The 23,789-nt window shown below is 50.3% G+C and overlaps 1 protein-coding gene across 1 annotated transcript in view; it reads right to left on the bottom strand.

The window, feature by feature from the left end:
* LOC147097124 (glutaminase liver isoform, mitochondrial-like) overlaps nt 1-23,789 on the bottom strand; it is a 59,360-nt gene that overhangs the window by 1,788 nt on the left and 33,783 nt on the right. Inside the window, 6 exon segments of the mRNA XM_085972990.1 lie at nt 3,036-3,112; nt 4,127-4,188; nt 12,326-12,418; nt 13,150-13,281; nt 15,597-15,773; nt 23,344-23,394. Coding sequence (XP_085829116.1) covers nt 3,036-3,112; nt 4,127-4,188; nt 12,326-12,418; nt 13,150-13,281; nt 15,597-15,773; nt 23,344-23,394 — 592 coding nt within the window.

Raw genomic sequence — 23,789 nt, 5'->3', positions numbered from 1 at the left:
CTGGGTTAAAATCCATGGTATGAATATCTTCCCCTCTCTGATATAAATGGAACTTCGGCAGTCTCAACCCAATTACAATGGGCATAGGCCCATAGCACAAAACTACCCCTAATTTGGCACTAAATTGATAGTCTCACTCAGGTACCACAGGATGGCTGATGGGGGAAATGGACAATGTCTCACTGGTTCAGTAGGAGATGCTCTTCTGAGATTGGTGTGGAGCAGAGGGTGCGTAACATTTTTTGATTAAGAACTAAGTGAAGGCCCATAGTGCAGGATACCACCAAGATTTAAGAGTTGGAGAGCAGATGAGAGAAATCAGTCACCGAGCTTGGGTTTAAAAAGCTTGCAGATTGTAGGAAGAGGGGTAAACGGAGGGGGTAAAGTCTCTACTACAGAGCTGAAGGTTCAAGCCCCACCTAGGAGGGGAAACTTGGGCTCGCATCTAAAATCGAACCTCCTCCCACCCCCCGCCAGCCACACAATTGCTTGTGTATCCAGTAACTTAATAATTGGAGCTGGATATTATTGAAAGTTTAACCTGTGGGTTTTCACCTTCCCTCAGTTAATAAGTTGGGTTGGAGACATAATAAAGTAAATTATACCTGGGCTGTGAAAGGGCAGGCATGTTGAGCAGAACGGCCTTGCCTTATTCCATGTTTTCTCACTTCTGGCTTCCCCAAGCCCTGCATCTCCTGTGGCCAGGTGACTGCTCCAAGGCCTTTGAGCCACTCGAGTTGACAGCACGGAGAGGAATGCAAGCAGCCCTCGTACTATTATCCAGTGTGGGTTAGAGCCATGCAGACCAGGAAGATTCCCATTTCAATCTCTCGATAGGGTAGTGATGGCGCTCTTCAAATTGGCCTTCGAACCCCTGGGCTAGGATAGGTCAAATCAGCAGGATTCCTGCTCCTGATCACAATCCAATGTCCCCTGTTAGAAAGTGCATGTGTATGGACATAGGGGGATGGCAGGATCAGGCCTGGATGCAGTTTCCCCCCCTCACCATGAGTGAATAACCTGCTGGCACTCTCTGTGGATGAGGTAGTGCAGGACAGCTGGCACCTGTAGAACCACTGCCTTCAGGAAGAGGGGAGAAAATTTGGCGGGGGGTGGGCGGAATGGGAGGGAACCCTGAAAACACCATTTTACCTGAAACATTCAGAGCTGACTTTTTCTCTCTCCAGAATTCAGAAACAAACAAATTTTCACAATCACCTGCCTCGTGAAATGGTTTTGTCCCTGACAGTGAGCGGTGCCAGCTCTGATGCACTGCCATAAATTGATCAGGCACGCATTCGCTTCCACAATTGCAAATGTTACACCCTTGTTTAAAAAAGGGTGTAAAGATAAACCCAGCAACTACAGGACAGTCAGTTTAACCTCCGTAGTGGGGAAGCTTCTGGAAACAATAAGCAGGGACAAAATTAACAGTCACTTGGACAAATGTGGATTAATTAAGGAAAGCCAGCATAGATTTGTTAAAGGCAAATTGTGTATAACCAACTTGATTGAGTTTTTTGATGAGGTAACAGAGAGGGTTGATGAGGGCAATGCGGTTGATGTAGTGTACATGGATTTCCAAAAGGTGTTCGACAAAGTGCCACATAATAGGCTTGCCAGCAAAGTTGAAGCCCATGGAATAAAAGGGACAGTGGCAGCATGGATACAAAATTGGCTAAGTGACAGGAAACAGAGTGTAGTGGTGAACGGTTGTTGTTCGGACTGGAGGAAGGTACACAGTGGTGTTCCCCAGGGGTCGGTACTAGGACCACTGCTTTTCTTGATATATATTAATGACCTGGATGTCGGTGTACAGGGCACAATTTCAAAATTTGCAGATGACAAAACTTGGAAATATAGTGGAGAGTGATAGACTTTAAGAGGACATAGACAGGCTGGTGGAATGGGCGGACACGTAGCAGATGAAATTTAATGCAGAAAAGAGCGAAGTGATACATTTTAGTAGAAAGAATGAGGAGAGGAAATATAAACTAAAGGGTACAATCCTAAAGGGGGTGTATGAACAGGGAGACCTGGGGGTATATGTGCACAAATCATTGCAGGTGGCAGGGCAGGTTGAGAAAGCAGTTAAAAAATCTTACGGGATCCTGGGCTGCATGAATAGAGGTATAGAGTACAAAAGTGTGGAAATTATGATGAACCTTTATAAAACACTGGTTCGGCCTCAACGGTGGAGTATTGTGTCCAATTCTGGACACCGCACTTTAGGAAGGATGTGAAGGCCTTCGAGAGGGTGCAGAAAAGATTTACAAGAATGGTTCCAGGGATGAGAGACTTCAGTTACATGGATAGACTGGAGAAGCTGGGGTTGTTCTCCTTGGAGCAGAGAAGGTTGAGAAGCGATTTGATAGAGGTGTTCAAAATCATGAGGGGTCTGGACAGAGTAGATAGAGAGAAACTGTTCCCATTGGCAGAAGCGGTGAGAACCAGAGGACACAGATTTACAGTGCTTGGCAGAAGAACCAAAGGCGACATCCGCAAAAACATTTTTACTCAGCGAGTGGTTAGGATCTGAAATGCAATGGCTGAAAGGGTGGTGGAGGCAGACTCAATCACGGCTTTCAAAAGGGAGTTGGATAAGTACCTGAAGGAAAAAAAATTGTAAGGCTACGGGGAAAGGGCGGGGGAGTGGGACTAGCTGAAGTGCTCTTGCAGAGAGCCGGCACGGGCTCGACGGGCCGAATGGCCTCCTTCTGTGCTGTAACCATTCTAGGATTCTATAAATTGCCAACAGGGTGAGTTCTTCAGCTGCAGCAGAACAGTGGAGGGGGCTGGGCAAAAGCCAGGTGCTTTCACTATGGTGAACAGAGGAGCAGCAGAGGGTGAGTCAGCTGGGTGGCTCTTGTGCCCCTCCCAGTGGATGGCTATTGTGTGGCATTAGTAGGGTCCGAGCAGGGTGCCTCTGAACACCATGGTGTGGAGAGGCTGAGAGGGGAAGGAGGGAAAATACTAAATGTAGTGAAAGCCGGAGGACATCCTGTTAGTTTAGTAGCGAACAACTTCATCCATACCTTCAGCTGCAGCTATGTGTAGTGGTGTGCGTGAATCATAGTCTTTCTGTTCCATGTCCATAGCGGAGAGTGCGAATCTGAGAAAGCGAGAACACACCCCAGTCAGACCACACATTGCTCACAAACTCATCTGTCCTGGTAGCTCCTCCTGGGGCTCCGTGTCAAAAATGTTTTTATTGATAATACTCCTGTGAAGCGCCTTGGGATGTTTTGCTACGTTAAAGGCACTGTATAAGTACAAGTTGTTGCTGCAGCAATGAAAATGTAATTGAGCCATTAAATATAACAGGCTGCACTTACAGGGGGACACAGCAGATAGAAGCAATGAGGCAGCAGTTTGCACCCACCATTTGCCATCTGATGAGTTCCACATCTCGACTGTGCTGTTGACAGAAGGGGCTGAGCTGAGATCAGGCACTTCCTTACAAAAAGGGGGGCGGGGGGAGGAGAATATGGGGAACAGTCCTATCGGAGATGCCATCTCCCACCTCAGTTAAATTTGAAAAGGTGTAAACGGCAGGTTATCTACCCGCCATCTTGGTCAGGATGTGGCTTGTGGGGGGCTCGTGTCCCGCAAGCTAGGACTGATTTAATTAATTTTTAAATAAAGCTCAGGCCTGTAATATTATCCCACTCTCGGCACAGGTATTCAGTCCAGCCCGTAAAGCACAGCAAGAGCACGGTTACAGATTGTCCTGCCTTATTGACTGCGGATCGGATGGTGGTGGAGAGGCAGAAAGAGGGAATAACGTGGAATGCAAATAAAGACGCAAATCACATTAAAAAATTTTCACTGAGACACGGGGGAGTGAAATTCACCTTCGGTGGCGGTGGGCGGGGGGAACAGGACAGGCAGTAGCTGTCCATTATAGACCCAGCCCCATTTTTCCATTCCAGGGTATGAAATGGGCTGAGTGTGGTGTTCCACTCGAGCTCCTGATCTCGGTTGCATCAGTGCACAGAGGTGCTGAGCGCAGGTCAGCGACGAGCTCACCCACTGCAGCCGATCTGAGCCCCACACATGGCTTGGAGAGGCCCAATCAGAGCAGGGGAGAGGGAGATCTTACAACCACACAAAAACAAATACTCACCTCCGCAGTGCGGCTATGTCACCACTGTACGCAGCAAAGAGCAAGTTCACCACTGACTCCTCCTGGTGGGCTCAACAAAAATAACACTTGTTTTTAAACAGTTCATGTTTTTGAATTTTTTAGTGTACAGTTAGAATGAGAACAGATTAAGAACATATAGCAGACAATGAGAAAAGGTCATTCAGTCCATCAAGCCCGCTCCTCCCACAGCCCATGTACACTCTCCCCTATCACGGACTCTACCCACCCATTTAATCTCCTCCCACAGCCCCTGTACACTCTCCCCTATCACGGACTCTACCCACACATTTAATCTCCTCCCACAGCCCATGTACACTCTCCCCTATCACAGACTCTCCCCACCCATTTAATCTCCTCCCACAGCCCGTGTACACACTCCCCTATCACTGACTCTACCCACCCATTTAATCTCCTCCCACAGCCCACGTACACTCTCCCCTATCACTGACTCTACCCACCCATTTAATCTCCTGCCACAGTCCATGTACACTCTCCCCATCACGGACTCTACCCACCCATTTAATCTCCTCCCACAGCCCCTGTACACTCTCCCCTATCACAGACTCTACCCACCCATTGAATCTCCTCCCACAGCCCTTGTACACTCTCCCCTATCACGGACTCTACCCATCCATTTAATCTCCTCCCACAGCCCATGTACACTCTCCCCTATCACTGACTCTACCCACCCATTTAATCTCCTCCCACAGCCCGTGTACACTCTCCCCTATCACGGACTCTACCCACACATTTAATCTCCTCCCACAGCCCATGTACACTCTCCCCTATCACGGACTCTACCCACACATTTAATCTCCTCCCACAGCCCATGTACACTCTCCCCTATCACTGACTCTACCCACCCATTTAATCTCCTCCCACAGCCCGTGTACACTCTCCCCTATCACTGACTCTACCCACACATTTAATCTCCTCCCACAGCCCATGTACACTCTCCCCTATCACTGACTCTACCCACACATTTAATCTCCTCCCACAGCCCATGTACACTCTCCCCTATCACTGACTCTACCCACCCATTTAATCTCCTCCCACAGCCCGTGTACACTCTCCCCTATCACTGACTCTACCCACACATTTAATCTCCTCCCACAGCCCATGTACACTCGCCCCTATCACTGACTCTACCCACACATTTAATCTCCTCCCACAGCCCATGTACACTCTCCCCTATCAGACTCTACCCACCCATTTAATCTCCTCCCACAGCCCGTGTACACACTCCCCTATCACTGACTCTACCCACCCATTTAATCTCCTCCCACAGCCCACGTACACTCTCCCCTATCACTGACTCTACCCACCCATTTAATCTCCTGCCACAGTCCATGTACACTCTCCCCATCACAGACTCTACCCACCCATTTAATCTCCTCCCACAGCCCGTGTACACTCTCCCTTATCACGGACTCTACCCACCCATTTAATCTCCTCCCACAGCCCCTGTACACTCTCCCCTATCACAGACTCTACCCACCCATTGAATCTCCTCCCACAGCCCTTGTACACTCTCCCGTATCACGGACTCTACCCACCCATTGAATCTCCTCCCACAGCCCGTGTACACTCTTCCCCTATCATGGACTCTACCCACCCATTTAATCTCCTCCCACAGCCTGTGTACACTCTCCCCTATCATGGACTCCACCCACCCATTTAATCTCCTCCCACAGCCCGTGTACACTCTCCCCTATCATGGATTCTACCCACCCATTTAATCTCCCACAGCCCATGTACACTCTCCCCTATCACAGACTCTACCCACCCATTTAATCTCCTCCCACAGCCCGTGTACACTCTTCCCCTATCAAGGACTCTACCCACCCATTTAATCTCCTCCCACAGCCCGTGTACACTCTCCCTTATCACGGACTCTACCCACCCATTTAATCTCCTCCCACAGCCCCTGTACACTCTCCCCTATCATGGACTCCACCCACCCATTTAATCTCCTCCCACAGCCCGTGTACACTCTCCCCTATCATGGATTCTACCCACCCATTTAATCTCCCACAGCCCATGTACACTCTCCCCTATCACAGACTCTACCCACCCATTTAATCTCCTCCCACAGCCCGTGTACACTCTCCCCTATCATGGATTCTACCCACCCATTTAATCTCCCACAGCCCATGTACACTCTCCCCTATCACACACTCTACCTACCCATTTAATCTCCTCCCACAGCCCGTGTACACTCGCCCCTATCACAGACTCTACCCACCCATTTAATCTCCTCCCACAGCCCGTGTACACTCTCCCCTATCACTGACTCTACCCACCCATTTAATCTCCTCCCACAGCCCGTGTACACTCGCCCCTATCACAGACTCTACCCACCCATTTAATCTCCTCCCACAGCCCGTGTACACACTCCCCTATCACAGACTCTACCCACCCATTTAATCTCCTCCCACAGCCCGTGTACACTCTCCCCTATCACAGACTCTACCCACCCATTTAATCTCCTCCCACAGCCCGTGTATACTCTCCCCTATCACAGACTCTACCCACCCATTTAATCTCCTCCCACAGCCCGTGTACACTCTTCCCCTATCACAGACTCTACCCACCCATTTAATCTCCTCCCACAGCCCGTGTACACTCGCCCCTATCACAGACTCTACCCACCCATTTAATCTCCTCTCACAGCCCGTGTACACTCGCCCCTATCACAGACTCTACCCACCCATTTAATCTCCTCCCACAGCCCATGTACACTCTCCCCTATCACAGACTCTACCCACCCATTTAATCTCCTCTCACAGCCCGTGTACACTCGCCCCTATCACAGACTCTACCCACCCATTTAATCTCCTCCCACAGCCCGTGTACACTCTCCCTTATCACGGACTCTACCCACCCATTTAATCTCCTCCCACAGCCCCTGTACACTCTCCCCTATCACACACTCTACCCACCCATTGAATCTCCTCCCACAGCCCTTGTACACTCTCCCGTATCATGGACTCTACCCACCCATTTAATCTCCTCCCACAGCCTGTGTACACTCTCCCCTATCATGGACTCCACCCACCCATTTAATCTCCTCCCACAGCCCGTGTACACTCTCCCCTATCATGGATTCTACCCACCCATTTAATCTCCCACAGCCCATGTACACTCTCCCCTATCACAGACTCTACCCACCCATTTAATCTCCTCCCACAGCCCGTGTACACTCTCCCCTATCATGGATTCTACCCACCCATTTAATCTCCCACAGCCCATGTACACTCTCCCCTATCACACACTCTACCTACCCATTTAATCTCCTCCCACAGCCCGTGTACACTCGCCCCTATCACAGACTCTACCCACCCATTTAATCTCCTCCCACAGCCCGTGTACACTCGCCCCTATCACAGACTCTACCCACCCATTTAATCTCCTCCCACAGCCCGTGTACACTCTCCCCTATCACAGACTCTACCCACCCATTTAATCTCCTCTCACAGCCCGTGTACACTCGCCCCTATCACAGACTCTACCCACCCATTTAATCTCCTCTCACAGCCCGTGTACACTCGCCCCTATCACGGACTCTACCCACCCATTTAATCTCCTCCCTCAGCCCGTGTACACTCTCCCCTATCACAGACTCTACCCACCCATTTAATCTCCTCCCACAGTCCGTGTACACTCTCCCCTATCACTGACTCTACCCACCCATTTAATCTCCTCCCACAGCCCATGTACACTCTCCCCTATCACAGACTCTACCCACCCATTTAATCTCCTCCCACAGTCCGTGTACACTCTCCCCTATCACTGACTCTACCCACCCATTTAATCTCCTCCCACAGCCCGTGTACACTCTCCCCTATCACAGACTCTACCCACCCATGTAATCTCCTCCCACAGCCCGTGTACACTCTCCCCTATCACAGACTCTACCCACCCATTTAATCTCCTCCCACAGCCCATGTACACTCTCCCCTATCACAGACTCTACCCACCCATTTAATCTCCTCCCACAGCCCATGTACACTCTCCCCTATCACAGACTCTACCCACCCATTTAATCTCCTCCCACAGCCCGTGTACACTCTCCCCTATCACGGACTCTACCCACCCATTTAATCTCCTCCCACAGCCCATGTACACTCTCCCCTATCACAGACTCTACCCACCCATTTAATCTCCTCCCTCAGCCCGTGTACACTCTCCCCTATCACAGACTCTACCCACCCATTTAATCTCCTCCCTCAGCCCGTGTACACTCTCCCCTATCACAGACTCTACCCACCCATTTAATCTCCTCCCACAGCCCGTGTACACTCTCCCCTATCACGGACTCTACCCACCCATTTAATCTCCTCCCACAGCCCCTGTACTCTCTCCCCTATCACTGACTCTACCCACCCATTTAATCTCCTCCCACAGCCTGTGTACACTCTCCCCTATCACAGACTCTACCCACCCATTTAATCTCCTCCCACAGCCTGTGTACACTCTCCCCTATCACAGACTCTACCCACCCATTTAATCTCCTCCCACAGCCCGTGTACACTCTCCCCTATCACTGACTCTACCCACCCATTTAATCTCCTCCCACAGCCCGTGTACACTCTCCCCTATCACTGACTCTACCCACCCATTTAATCTCCTCCCACAGCCCATGTACACTCTCCCCTATCACAGACTCTACCCACCCATTTAATCTCCTCCCACAGCCCGTGTACACTCTCCCCTATCATGGACTCTACCCACCCATTTAATCTCCTCCCACAGCCCATGTACACTCTCCCCTATCACAGGCTCTACCCACCCATTTAATCTTCTCCCACAGCCCATGTACACTCTCCCCTATCACGGACTCTACCCACCCATTTAATCTCCTCCCACAGCCCGTGTACACTCCCCTATCATGGACTCTACCCACCCATTTAATCTCCTCCCACAGCCCGTGTACACTTTCCCCTATCACGGACTCTACCCACCCATTTAATCTCCTCCCACAGCCCGTGTACACTCTCCCCTATCACGGACTCTACCCACCCATTTAATCTTCTCCCACAGCCCATGTACACTCTCCCCTATCACGGACTCTACCCACCCATTTAATCTCCTCCCACAGCCTGTGTACACTCTCCCCTATCACTGACTCTACCCACACATTTAATCTCCTCCCACAGCCCGTGTACACTTTCCCCTATCACGGACTCTACCCACCCATTTAATCTCCTCCCACAGCCCGTGTACACTCTCCCCTATCACAGACTCTACCCACCCATTTAATCTCCTCCCACAGCCCGTGTACACTCTCCCCTATCACGGACTCTACCCACCCATTTAATCTCCTCCCACAGCCCGTGTACACTCTCCCCTATCACAGACTCTACCCACCCATTTAATCTCCTCCCACAGCCCGTGTACACTCTCCCCTATCACAGACTCTACCCACCCATTTAATCTCCTCTCACAGCCCGTGTACACTCTCCCCTATCACAGACTCTACCCACCCATTTAATCTCCTCCCACAGCCCGTGTACACTCTCCCCTATCACAGACTCTACCCACCCATTTAATCTCCTCCCACAGCCCGTGTACACTCTCCCCTATCACAGACTCTCCCCACCCATTTAATCTCCTCCCACAGCCCATGTATACTCTCCCCTATCACAGACTCTACCCACCCATTTAATCTCCTCCCACAGCCCATGTATACTCTCCCCTATCACAGACTCTACCCACCCATTTAATCTCCTCCCACAGCCCATGTACACTCTCCCCTATCACGGACTCTACCCACCCATTTAATCTCCTCCCACAGCCCATGTACACTCTCCCCTATCACTGACTGTACCCACACATTTAATCTCCTCCCACAGTCCGTGTACACTCTCCCCTATCACGGACTCTACCCACCCATTTAATCTCCTCCTCCCACAGCCCATGTACACTCTCCCCTATCACTGACTCTACCCACCCATTTAATCTCCTCCCACAGCCCATGTACACTCTCCCCTATCACGGACTCTACCCACCCATTTAATCTCCTCCCACAGCCCGTGTACACTCTCCCCTATCACAGACTCTACCCACCCATTCAATCTCCTCCCACAGCCCCTGTCCACTCTCCCCTATCATGGACTCTACCCACCCATTTAATCTCCTCCCACAGCCCGTGTACACTCTCCCCTATCACAGACTCTACCCACCCATTTAATCTCCTCCCACAGCCCGTGTACACTCTCCCCTATCACAGACTCTACCCACCCATTTAATCTCCTCCCACAGCCCGTGTACACTCTCCCCTATCACAGACTCTACCCACCCATTTAATCTCCTCCCACAGCCCGTGTACACTCTCCCCTATCACAGACTCTACCCACCCATTGAATCTCCTCCCACAGCCCATGTACACTCTCCCCTATCACGGACTCTACCCACCCATTTAATCTCCTCCCACAGCCCCTGTACACTCTCCCCTATCACGGACTCTACCCACCCATTTAATCTCCTCCCACAGCCCGTGTACACTCTCCCCTATCACAGACTCTACCCACCCATTTAATCTCCTCCCACAGCCCGTGTACACTCTCCCCTATCACAGACTCTACCCACCCATTTAATCTCCTCCCACAGCCCGTGTACACTCTCCCCTATCACGGACTCTACCCACCCATTTAATCTCCTCCCACAGCCCATGTACACACTCCCCTATCATGGACTCTACCCACCCATGTAATCTCCTCTCACAGCCCATGTACACTCTCCCCTATCACAGACTCTACCCACCCATTTAATCTCCTCCCACAGCCCATGTACATTCTCCCCTATCACAGACTCTACCCACCCATTTAATCTCCTCCCACAGCCCATGTACACTCTCCCCTATCATGGACTCTACCCACCCATTTAATCTCCTCCCACAGCCCATGTACACTCTCCCCTATCACGGACTCTACCCACCCATTTAATCTCCTCCCACAGCCCATGTACACACTCCCCTATCATGGACTCTACCCACCCATTTAATCTCCTCCCACAGCCCATGTACACTCTCCCCTATCACAGACTCTACCCACCCATTTAATCTCCTCCCACAGCCCATGTACACTCTCCCCTATCATGGACTCTACCCACCCATTTAATCTCCTCCCACAGCCCATGTACACTCTCCCCTATCACGGACTCTACCCACCCATTTAATCTCCTCCCACAGCCCATGTACACTCTCCCCTATCATGGACTCTACCCACCCATTTAATCTCCTCCCACAGCCCGTGTACACTCTCCCCTATCACAGACTCTACCCACCCATTTAATCTCCTCCCACAGCCCATGTACACTCTCCCCTATCATGGACTCTACCCACCCATTTAATCTCCTCCCACAGCCCGTGTACACACTCCCCTATCATGGACTCTACCCACCCATTTAATCTCCTCCCACAGCCCATGTACATTCTCCCCTATCATGGACTCTACCCACCCATTTAATCTCCTCCCACAGCCCATGTACACTCTCCCCTATCATGGACTCTACTCACCCATTTAATCTTCTGAGGGAAAGTTCTGTCTAAATATTCATTGATCCACAAAGGTAATAAAGCAACAATACTCTTCCATCCCCATACATATTTCACACAGACAGTGGTGTCTGCATTTGTAGATAAATACAGTGCTGCTCCCAGCTCCTCCCTGATGCTGCTGCTCTGGGGGCTGGGACACTGCTGCGTGCTGTCGGCAGACATTCTTGTGATACTTCTGGGAGATCATAAATTCTTGCCAACAGCATGCAGCACGGATCCACTTGCAGAGCAGAGTGGCAGTGAGGGGGAAAGGATGCCATCGTGAATGGGGGCATAGTGAAGTGCAAAGAGTGCCACCATAAACTGACAGGAGAGGGGAGGAGCAGAGTGGCAACATGAACTAAAAGGGCATAAAGGGAGAAGAGTATCTCTATATTACTGCGACAACTGTATAAACAATTGATGCCTCTATGGGCCAGGGATTATCGGACTGACTTTAATTATTTTTTGAGGGGGGGGAAATCTTTTCGGATTTTTTATTCTTCTGCTATTAACTTCTGGGTGTAATTGTGCAGCAGCTCTGGGCTGGCGCTGGTCAAAGTGCATTAACTGAGCCAAGGCCTGGGGTAATGGTGTTCAATGAGTATTCCCGTGCGCAGACCTATCGGACGCCTTACCCTGGCTTCACTTCCATTTCTCCGTGGATCCAGTTTCCTGGCAAAATGCCTCAAGTTGTCGTAGTTATGAAAGTTGAACAGAGAAACCAACTCCTGGAAGATGAAGATAAAGGACCAGTAACTTCCCTGGAAGGATTTACTAGGTAAGTCTGCTTAACTGAATGTCAAAGTCTGAACTGATATAAAGGGAGAGAATTGGACATGGTTTTGTATATGTTCGTTGTTGCAGTACTCTGTAGACACACCCCCTTTAATGACTGTGGGTAATTGCACCATCCAGTGTGGTACTGAGCCATACAGACAGGAAGGGTCCAGGTTTGATCCCCAGTCCATGCTGTGTTTGCAGCTCTTGCCCATGGTAGCAATAGGGGTGCTACAATAGAACAGCTGGCATTCCTTCTCCCGATCACTAGAAAGTGCTGGAGAATATGCATGCATGGATATTGGATGAGGACGTGATCAGGGCCAGGTATGGTGACTTTCCCCCCTCCCGGTAGTTGAAGAGTCTGCCGACACTCCTGTTGAGGATATTACATGAAGAATGGCCACTTGGGTGAGGTACCAAAGGAACTGTATCCCAACACGAGTCAGTACGTTCAGGAGAGATGGGAAAACGAACTGAAAACCCTTACAAATATGGCGATCATTTAAAAAATGTTTTTGTCACATTCTATAACAAACGTTGCTGACATTGGGTGACTGGGGGAGTTCCTGAGTTGGACTGTTATTGAATGTGAGATGTATTGCTCCACCGAGCCCTACAATCCATAGGTTGTGACCAGCTGATTTGAGTTGTTGAGTCACATTCTCCCGTGAGTTCGTACCTGACAGAAGTCGATACCTCTCACACTGTTGCCAACTTTGTCCAAGGCAGGAGACCAGCACAAGACGCCCATCACATTGGGCACCACCAGCAGAACACCACCAGAAACACCGGATTTTGCTGGAAGGCCAACCTGCACACACAGACACACACAAAAAATGATAAGTGACGAACACCAAAGGCAGCAGACGAACCCACAATGCAATGCTTTTAGGCCACATCTCCCCGCTGGATAATGAGCTCACATACAAGCCAACCACCAAATGGTATTACTCTGCTGGACAGGCAAAGCCACAACATGTGAGAACTGCCGGGGAGTAATGAGAGCTGGAAAGGGTTTCAGCCATTGAGACTTAATGGACGTACAACCGAACTTCCTCCGATGCTACAGTTGGTAAAGGCCTGAGCCATGCAGGCCAGTAGGTTCAATTCCTGGCCTCTCCTGAGCTTAGCGGATTGCAGCCAGGATGGGTGGTAAGGGGAGTGCCAATTGGCCTGAGCGCCTCTAGGCTAAGGAGTGGAAAAATCAGCTGGGGTTACTGCTTTTGAGTGCTACCCAGTGACACACCTCCACCCTCCACCCCGCCCCTTTACTGGAAAATGTGCACAAATGGAAGTTGGGTAAAGATTGGATCTAGCTTGGCTGTGAAGCCCCTCATAGCCAGATAGCTTGGCAATCACTGTTGAGGCTCATACATGAAGAATGGCCACCTGTGAAAGATACTGGGGAGTGACCATGGAACTATGCCCCAGGAAGTCAAGGCCTGCAGGAGGAGAGAAAATTTGGCAAAAAATTATTTTAAATGCACAATTGGTGTGAATGAATATAGAAACTCCATGGAATGAATTGTAATGAAAACAGTGGAAATAACAGACTTTGCTGAAAGCTTTCTCCAAAGGGGCTGTCACAGGAATGGGCATTGGACAAGGTTTGCCTAAACTTGTAATACCAAACCACTAGCTAGCGCAACTCCACAAGGTTTCAGTGCAAACCTTGAACCTGGAGGTATGTGAGGCTGAAGTTTGCGAGGAGTGGAGCTGGTACAGAACCTAGCTGGCTAGGAGCATGGCTCAGAGAATTGGGCGTGAGGGTCTGCAGCCCTGTTTTGTGGTACTCTAAGTTATTTGAGGCTACGTCATCAGCCAGAGATTCTCATGATTTGAAAAAGGAAACGGCCGATTGACTGGGTAGTCTTCTTTAGGGTGTGTATCACTTTCTAGTGTTAACTAAAAAGTTGCCCTTTTTTGTGGCTTATTATCTTACTTTAGATTTTGTTGGTGTTTAAACCATCCCTTTTACATTGCAAGAATTTTATTTATCGCTGCACCCAGTGGTCTGCGAAGCTTTTTAACCAACAACCCAAAATTAACCGTATAAAATATTCAGTGTGCTCTTTCGTTTTGTTTTCCTAACTTTCTCTCTCCTCTCCTGGAGGTGCTGACTCTTGCTGGAGTACGGTTCCAAAGGCCTCTCTCTGCTACTTCACCCAAGTGGCTTTTCTTCATCTGTGAGCTTAGGCAGTGAGTGTTGGCAAGCTGTTCAACCATGGGAGGCTCACTGCCTTTGCAGACAAATGTGTAATTGATATGCACACACTTTCCAGTTGGAACTGCTGGATAACGATCAGGAACTGGCTGGTTTTCCACTCCAGACCAGGGGTGCTGAGGCCAATTGCATGTCCCCAATGGCTCCCAACTGAGATTCTCCAATTCAGCACAGATCAGGGATGGAATCTTTCCAGTCTGCCGGGTTCACACCAGGGGGTAGAATCGAGAAGCCCATGGCTGGCTCAAAATTGGGCCTCATTAACATGCAGCTCGCACATTCCAACTGCCTAATGTCGGGCCACGTGATCTCACCAATTTACATCAATCTCGGACACTGATCCCAACTGCAAATTTATAATCAGCAAGCAGTTAATACTGAATTACGGTGATATTACTGAAGTGCCTTTGTAACCTCTTTTATGTTGTCAATTAACCACAGCACTCATTATTTGTGTACCTAATGTTAAAGTTAAATGCTGCTCACTATGATATTAAGGTTAATGAACTATTGTTAGTCATGACTTTGTTGATAAAAGGGTTAATTCATTCAGGAGCTTGTGTGGATCCTGATGGGATTTGGCAGTGTAAAGGCTAATGTAATCTGGAACTGGTTGATGTAAGACAGTTTGGCGAGCCAGATGATTCTTTGATGAGAAGTTAAGGTGAATGGTTAAGGATTCGCCTGGTGCCCTTGATGAATATTCTTGTCAGGGTATCGATCCCAGTGTTCTTTCAATATATAGAAGTGGAATTCCAAACATCGGACAGCCACTGATGCTGCCATCAATCTCTCATTTTCCCTGCAAAAGCTGCAGTAATGAGATGAGCGATCCAAATCCCACTAATTACATTACGGTTTCCTTCAGGAGTAACCTCTGATTATTACCATAAAACGCTTACATGAAAAGCAAATTCGCCTGAGAAATCGTACATCCCACATGAGTGCATCAGGCTGAGGGTGTTCCTCACCGCCTCAGCACTCAGGATTCGCTCTCCTGTGATTGGGCAGATCCCCCCGTTAGCCAAGGTGGCAGCCATTACTCCGCCCGATTCACATGTCACCTCGATCGAGCACAGCTGCAATGGAAAAAAGGGAAAACTTGTATTTGGCGTTTCTACAAACATGAGGATCAGCAAATAACAAGACTGAAGGAAACACTGCTACACACAAAGGGTGGTAGAAGTTTGGAACTCTCCACAAATGGCAATTGATGCTAGATCAATTGTTAATTTTAAATCTGAGATTAACAGATTTTTGTTAACCAAAGGTATTAAGGGATATGGAGCAAAGGCGAGTATATGGAATTAGGTCACAGATCGGCCATGATCTCATTGAACAGGCTTGAGGGGCTGAATGGCCTCCTCCTGTCCCTATGTTCCTAAGTGAGATTTCAACACCCTGTCAAAGAAGGTGTGGAGACCAATAATGTCAGTGTTTGGTTGTTACAGAAACTTAAAGCCAGTGATGGCTGGTGACCATTTTTAACAGGTGAGGCACAGCTCTGAGCAAAGGCAAGATACTGCGGATGCTGGCAATCTGGAATATAAACAGAAAATGCTGGAAATGTTCAGCAGGTCAGGCAGCATCTGTGGAGAGAGAGGGTGACGCACAACTCTGCCCGCCTAAACCGCCTGTTACCATGGCAACGGCTCCTTCGCGCATGTGCAGTGCATTTTATTGGTTTGTCCACAGCGAGCTTTCACTCGGAGAGTGCGAGAGGGGAGCCAGTGAGCAGAGGAGAGGAAGCAGATAATCATGTTTGGAAATGCCAGCTCCTTTTCTTGAACTCGTTGAATCGTTGATTCCCATCTCTAATACAAAAGCAAGATACTGCGGATGCTGGAAATCTGAAATAAAAACAGAAAATGCTGGAAATACTCAGCAGGTCAGGTAGCATCTGTGGAGAGAGAAACAGAGTTAACGGGGGTGATTTTCTCAGCCCCATGGAGGCGGGACTGCCGGGAAAATGGCAGAGTTTGGGGGCGGGTGGCAAACCAGGACCTCAAACCCGGCACTAAGCTCATGGTCTACAGGGCAGCAGTGATACCCGCCCTGCTGTATGCCTCAGAGACATGAACCATGTACAGCAGGCACCTCAAAGCACTGGAGAGGTACCACCAACGCTGCCTCTGCAAGATCCTGCAAATCCATTGGCAGGATAGGTGCACCAACGTCAGTGTTCTTGCTCAGGCCAACATCCCCAGCATCGAAGCTCTGACCACGCTCGATCAGCTCCGATGGACGGGTCACATTGTCCGCATGCCCGATACGAGACTCCCAAAACAAGCGCTCTACTCGGAGCACCGGCACGGCAAGAGAGCCCCAGGTGGGCAGAGGAAACGCTTCAAGGACACCCTCAAAGCCTCCTTGAAAAAGTGTAACATCCCCACCGACACCTGGGAATCCCTGGCCCAAGACCGCACAAAGTGGAGGAGAAGCATCCGGGAAGGCGCCGAACACCTCGAGTCTCTTCGCCGGGAGCAAGCGGAAGCCAAGCACAGGCAGCGCAAGGAGCGCACGTCAACCCAAGCACCCCACCCACCCGCCCCTTCAACCACCGTCTGCCCCACCTGTGACAGAGACTGTAGGTCCCGCATTGGACTCATCAGTCACATGCGAGCTCATTTTTAATGTGGAAGCAAGTCATCCTCGGTTCCGAGGGACTGCCTAAGAGAAGAACCCGCCTCCATGCATCTTCCCAGGAGGCGGGTAGCCGTCCCGCGCCGGGTCCCATCTCCTTGGAGGCGGGAAGGGATTAAAGCCTATTAACTGCCAGGTAGTTAACAGGCAGAAAATAGGATTATCCCGTTTTTGCCCTCACAAGTGCGGGCTTCCCGACGGCACCAAAACCCGCCAGGGTCACAGAGGCGAGTAGTGGGTCTGCGGGGTGCAGAAGTGTGGTGTGAAGGTAAGTGATGGGTGCAAGAGTGTAGAGGTGAGTATCTGAGGTAAGTCCTAAGTGTTTTTAAACGTGTACTTACCTTTGTTTCTTCCTGCAGGCTTCAGTCGGTTTCTATACGGAGAGTCTCGTACCTCTGTGTTGCAGATGAGAGATGTCCGTTGCATTCTCCAATGCAACAAACATCTCAATTCTGTAAAAGAAAGAAGGTTGATGAGGTCTTGTATGCAAGACCTCATCAAATTGCAGAGAATGTCAGTGTTTGACACCTTCACAGAGCTGTCAAACGATGACAATTCATCTGTCAATTTTTTTTTACAGATGACACGTCATACGTTGACGTGCTCTGCAACCGGCTTTCCCTTAATTGGTCTGCCAAACCCGCTGGGTGGGCTTAACAAGGTCAATCAAGAAAAAATAGCGTGGGTTGGCCACAACGCGATGCAGGAGGGACTGAAACCTGACAAGCAGCAGTCCCGCCTTCAACCCGCCTCCATTCACAAAATCGCCCCCAACGTTTCAGGTCGATGACCTTTCATCAGAACTGGAAAAAGTTAGAGATGGAACAGATTTTAAGCAAGTGTAGGGCTGGGGAGGGGAGGAAAGAACAAAAGGGAAGGTCTGTGATAGGGTGGAAGGCAGGAGTGATTAAATGACAAAAGGTATGATTGTACAAAGCAAAAGGAGATGGACAAGCAAAGAAACAAAAGATAGGTCTAGAAGAGGTGTAAATGGGAATGGCAGAATTATCAACAGCTGCCATCTGACAAAATAGAGGCAGAGGTTATGGTCTGAAATTGTTGAACTCTATGTCGAGTCCAGAAGGCTGTAAAGTGTTTAATCGAAAGATGAGGTGCTGTTCCTCGAGCTTACGTTGAGTTTCGTTGGAGCTGTGGAGGAGGCCAAAGACAGATATGTCAGAGTGGGAGAATTAAAGTGACAGGTGACCGGAAGCTCAGGGTCACGCTTACGGACTGAACGGAGGTGTTCCGCAAAGCAGTCACCCAATCTGCGTTTGGTCTCCCCAATGTAGAGGAGACTGCATCGTGAGCAGCGAATACAGTATACTAAATTGCAAGAAGTACAAGTAAATCGCAGTTTCACCTGGAAGAGTGTTTGGGAATCTGGACAGTGGGAAGGGAGGAGGTAAAAGGGCAGGTGTTGCATCTCCTGCGCTTGCACGGGAAGGTGCCGGGCGAAGGGGAGGGGGTGTTGGGGCTGAGTGAGGAGTGGACCAGGGTGTCGTGGAGGGAGTGGTCCTTCGGAATGCTGAAAGGGGAGGGGAAAATGTGTTTGGTGGCGGGATCATGCTGGAGGTGGCGGAAGATGATCCGTTGAACGTGAAGGCTGGTGGGGTGAAAGATGAGGACAAGGGGAAGCCTATCATGGTTCTGCGAGGGAGGGGATGGGGTGAGAGCAGAAGTGCGGGAGATAGAACGGACACAGTCGAGGGCCATGAATATAAAAATAGGGAGGTATTGCTTCAGTTGTACTAGGTATTGGTGAGACCGCACCTGGAATACTGCGTACAGTTTTGGTGTCCATACTTAAGAAAGGACATACTTGCTCTCGAGTCAGTACAAAGAAGGTTCACTCGGTTAATCCCGGGGATGAGGGGATGGACATATGAGGAGAGGTTGAGTAGATTGGGACTCTACTCATTGGAGTTCAGAAGAATGAGAGGCGATCTTATTGAAACATATAAGATTGTGAAGGGGTTGGATCGGGTGGATGTGGGGAGGATGTTCCCAATGATGGGTGAAACTAGAACTAGGGGGCATAGTCTTAGAATAAGGGGCTGCTCTTTCAAAATTGAGATGAGGAGGAACTACTTCACTCAGAGGGTGGTAGGTCCATGGAATATGCTGCCCCAAAAAGCTGTAGAAGCTACATCATTACATAAATTTAAAACAGAAATAGACAGTTTCCTAGAAGTAAAGGGAATTAAGGGTTACGGGGAGCGGGCAGGAATTTGGACATGAGTCTAGGTTCGGATCGGTCATGGCCCTGTGGGTAGTGGAGCGGGCCCAGGGGCCGTGTAGCCTGATCCTGCTCCTATTTCGTGTGTCTAATTCTGTTAGATTCAGGAGATGGTTCTGTGATAGTAGATTGGCGGTTAGGATCAGATCAGCCATGATCTTATTGAATGGCGGAGCAGGCTCGAGGGGCCGATTGGCCTACTCCTGCTCCTATTTCTTATGTTCTTATGTAACCACAGTAGAGCTCGGTTGAGGAATAAGGAAGACATAACGGAAGCACTGGTATGGAAGATGGCATCGAATCACTCCTGTCTTCCACCCTATCACAGACCTTCTCTTTTGTCCTTTCCTCCTCTCCCCTTGCCCCTACTTAAAAACCTGTTCCATCTCTAACTTTTTCCAGTACTGATGAAGGGTCATCGACCTGAAACGTTAACTGTTTCTCTCTCCACAGATGCTGCCTGACCTGCTGAGTGTTTCCAGCATTTTCTGTTTGTATTTCAGACTTCCAACCCTCCCGCTCGTCTCACAGCCCAGGCCTCTCCCTCTCCCTCCCCGCTGGATGCAGCTCCAAGCGGACCCTCCCCGTCACCTGTGTTGTCCCGCCCCGCGCGCGGCTCCGCCCTGCTGTCCCCGGGGCTCGCGCCGCTCCCGCCCTTATTCTGGCTACCTGACGAGCCGCGTCCGCGCGAGGCAAACGCTTCAATCCCGAGCTCGTCGCAATCGAGCGCGGCAAGATCGTCACCTAAACCAAGAAATCAGAGCGAGGAGCACTTTCTGCGCCACACTGCCTCAAAGGGTAATCACTCGCAGGGACACTTCCAGATCGTGGGTCTCAGAATATGATTCTTGAGGTGCCCGAAAGCCACCAACTCTGATCCAGCCCTGAAGCTGCCAATGTGTTGCCCCAACAAGTCCAACTTCTGGGGTTAATATCCTGCGATCACACACAGGCATTGGTTTTGAACAAAAAGACAACGTGCGTAGGAAGTCAGCAATATGTTGGCTGGAAAGCAAAGAGTCCCAGGAGAACAGGACAGAAGAGTTCTCAAAAGGAAGCTCAAGAGAAACAATCTCCAGAGAGGGGAAGGCGGGGAGAGATCAGAGAAGAGGAGGTCCAGCTGAAATAATCAATTGGTGAGCACTGGAATTAGGCAAAAAGGGGGTTAGGAGAGGAAGCTGTTGATTGGAAAAGTGAGGTAAAAGAAATGGAGGGAGACAAAGGGGTGGGGTGAGAGAGAAAGAGTTCAACAGAAATTATTGGACATTTAAATTGTTTTCAGCTTCACATGTAGCTCTTAATGGAATGTTTGTTTTCTGCTGCCACTCCAAACCCTTTGCTGTATCTCGGTAATTTAGCGATAAGGGTATCAGGCTGCACTGAGGCAGAAAAATACTCTCCAATCAGGCCAAATTGATGATTAGAAAGAAGAAAACAAAATCCAAGGCATCAAATGACAGCACCTTAGACAGCGGCGAGCACCAAACAGGCACTGATCCAGCAGGCATTCCAGTGCACAGGCCACTTTACAGCGAATTGAGTACTTTTGAAGTGTAATCACTGTTGTAATGTTGGGTTATACCTATTCCAGTGAGGGATGGGCACTGATCCTGCTGGTATTCCAGTGAGGGATGGGCACTGATCCCGCTGGTATTCCAGTGAGGGATGGGCACTGATCCCGCTGGTATTCCAGTGAGGGATGGGCACTGATCCCGCTGGTATTCCAGTGAGGGATGGGCACTGATCCCGCTGGTATTCCAGTGAGGGATGGGCACTGATCCCGCTGGTATTCCAGTGAGGGATGGGCACTGATCCAGCTGGTATTCCACTGAGGGATGGGCACTGATCCAGCTGGTATTCCAGTGAGGGATGGGCACTGATCCCGCTGGTATTCCAGTGAGGGATGGGCACTGATCCCGCTGGTATTCCAGTGAGGGATGGGCACTGATCCCGCTGGTATTCCAGTGAGGGATGGGCACTGATCCCGCTGGTATTCCACTGAGGGATGGGCACTGATCCCGCTGGTATTCCAGTGTGGGATGGGCACTGATCCCGCTGGTATTCCAATGAGGGATGGGCACTGATCCAGCTGGTATTCCACTGAGGGATGGGCACTGATCCCGCTGGTATTCCAGTGAGGGATGGGCACTGATCCCGCTGGTATTCCAGTGAGGGATGGGCACTGATCCCGCTGGTATTCCACTGAGGGATGGGCACTGATCCCGCTGGTATTCCACTGAGGGATGGGCACTGATCCCGCTGGTATTCCAGTGAGGGATGGGCACTGATCCCGCTGGTATTCCAGTGAGGGATGGGCACTGATCCCGCTGGTATTCCAGTGAGGGATGGGCACTGATCCCGCTGGTATTCCAGTGAGGGATGGGCACTGATCCCGCTGGTATTCCACTGAGGGATGGGCACTGATCCCGCTGGTATTCCACTGAGGGATGGGCACTGATCCCGCTGGTATTCCACTGAGGGATGGGCACTGATCCCGCTGGTATTCCACTGAGGGATGGGCACTGATCCTGCTGGTATTCCACTGAGGGATGGGCACTGATCCCGCTGGTATTCCAGTGAGGGATGGGCACTGATCCCGCTGGTATTCCAGTGTGGGATGGGCACTGATCCCGCTGGTATTCCAGTGTGGGATGGGCACTGATCCCGCTGGTATTCCAGTGAGGGATGGGCACTGATCCCGCTGGTATTCCAGTGTGGGATGGGCACTGATCCCGCTGGTATTCCAGTGAGGGATGGGCACTGATCCCGCTGGTATTCCAGTGAGGGATGGGCACTGATCCCGCTGGTATTCCAGTGAGGGATGGGCACGGATCCCGCTGGTATTCCACTGAGGGATGGGCACTGATCCCGCTGGTATTCCAGTGAGGGATGGGCACTGATCCCGCTGGTATTCCAGTGAGGAATGGGCACTGATCCCGCTGGTATTCCAGTGAGTGATGGGCACTGATCCCGCTGGTATTCCAGTGTGGGATGGGCACTGATCCCGCTGGTATTCCACTGAGGGATGGGCACTGATCCCGCTGGTATTCCAGTGAGTGATGGGCACTGATCCCGCTGGTATTCCACTGAGGGATGGGCACTGATCCCGCTGGTATTCCAGTGTGGGATGGGCACTGATCCCGCTGGTATTCCAGTGAGGGATGGGCACTGATCCCGCTGGTATTCCAGTGAGGGATGGCCACTGATCCCGCTGGTATTCCAGTGAGGGATGGGCACTGATCCCGCTGGTATTCCAGTGAGGGATGGGCACTGATCCCGCTGGTATTCCAGTGAGGGATGGGCACGGATCCCGCTGGTATTCCACTGAGGGATGGGCACTGATCCCGCTGGTATTCCAGTGAGGGATGGGCACTGATCCCGCTGGTATTCCAGTGAGGGATGGGCACTGATCCCGCTGGTATTCCAGTGAGGGATGGGCACTGATCCCGCTGGTATTCCAGTGAGTGATGGGCACTGATCCCGCTGGTATTCCAGTGAGTGATGGGCACTGATCCCGCTGGTATTCCAGTGTGGGATGGGCACTGATCCCGCTGGTATTCCACTGAGGGATGGGCACTGATCCCGCTGGTATTCCAGTGAGTGATGGGCACTGATCCCGCTGGTATTCCACTGAGGGATGGGCACTGATCCCGCTGGTATTCCAGTGAGGGATGGGCACTGATCCCGCTGGTATTCCACTGAGGGATGGGCACTGATCCAGGTGCCATTCCAGCACCGGCATGAAGAGAGTGAAGCACTTTACTTACCTGGAAGTAGAAATCTAACGTAGCGATCATGTCAACGCCCTCTGGAAAACACTGGGAAAAAAACATAAACAAGGATTATTTTATTAAACACAATTCCCCCAACCTCTCTCTTTTTCCTTTCAGAAACCATTCACATCCGCAATCAAAGTAGCTCTGGGACTAGCATTTCTATCAAAGACCCAAGTTCAGTTTCCTGTCTTGCTGAATGGTCACTACCAGCATAATTAAAATGACCTCGACTGACTTCAGCTGGATGAAGGAGGGTAAAATGGTGGGGTCCCTTTTGGATTGGGGAAACAGGGTGGGGATGGTTGACTAAGAACCAGCTCTGACACTTTAAGAGATGCCTGAGATCTGACAGCCTTTAGCCCAACAGAATAAAGTTTAAAAGGAAGCTTTTACATTGTGCTTCTGCAGTAAGGAGCATCAATGAAAAGACTGCTATT

This window comes from Somniosus microcephalus, chromosome 33 (assembly GCF_052327205.1).
Source record: "Somniosus microcephalus isolate GS21.2 chromosome 33, FLI_Smic_1.0, whole genome shotgun sequence".
NCBI classification, from domain to species: Eukaryota; Metazoa; Chordata; class Chondrichthyes; order Squaliformes; family Somniosidae; genus Somniosus; species Somniosus microcephalus.
Note: the sequence above shows the minus strand (reverse complement) of the source record. Positions and strands in the feature narration are given on the sequence as shown.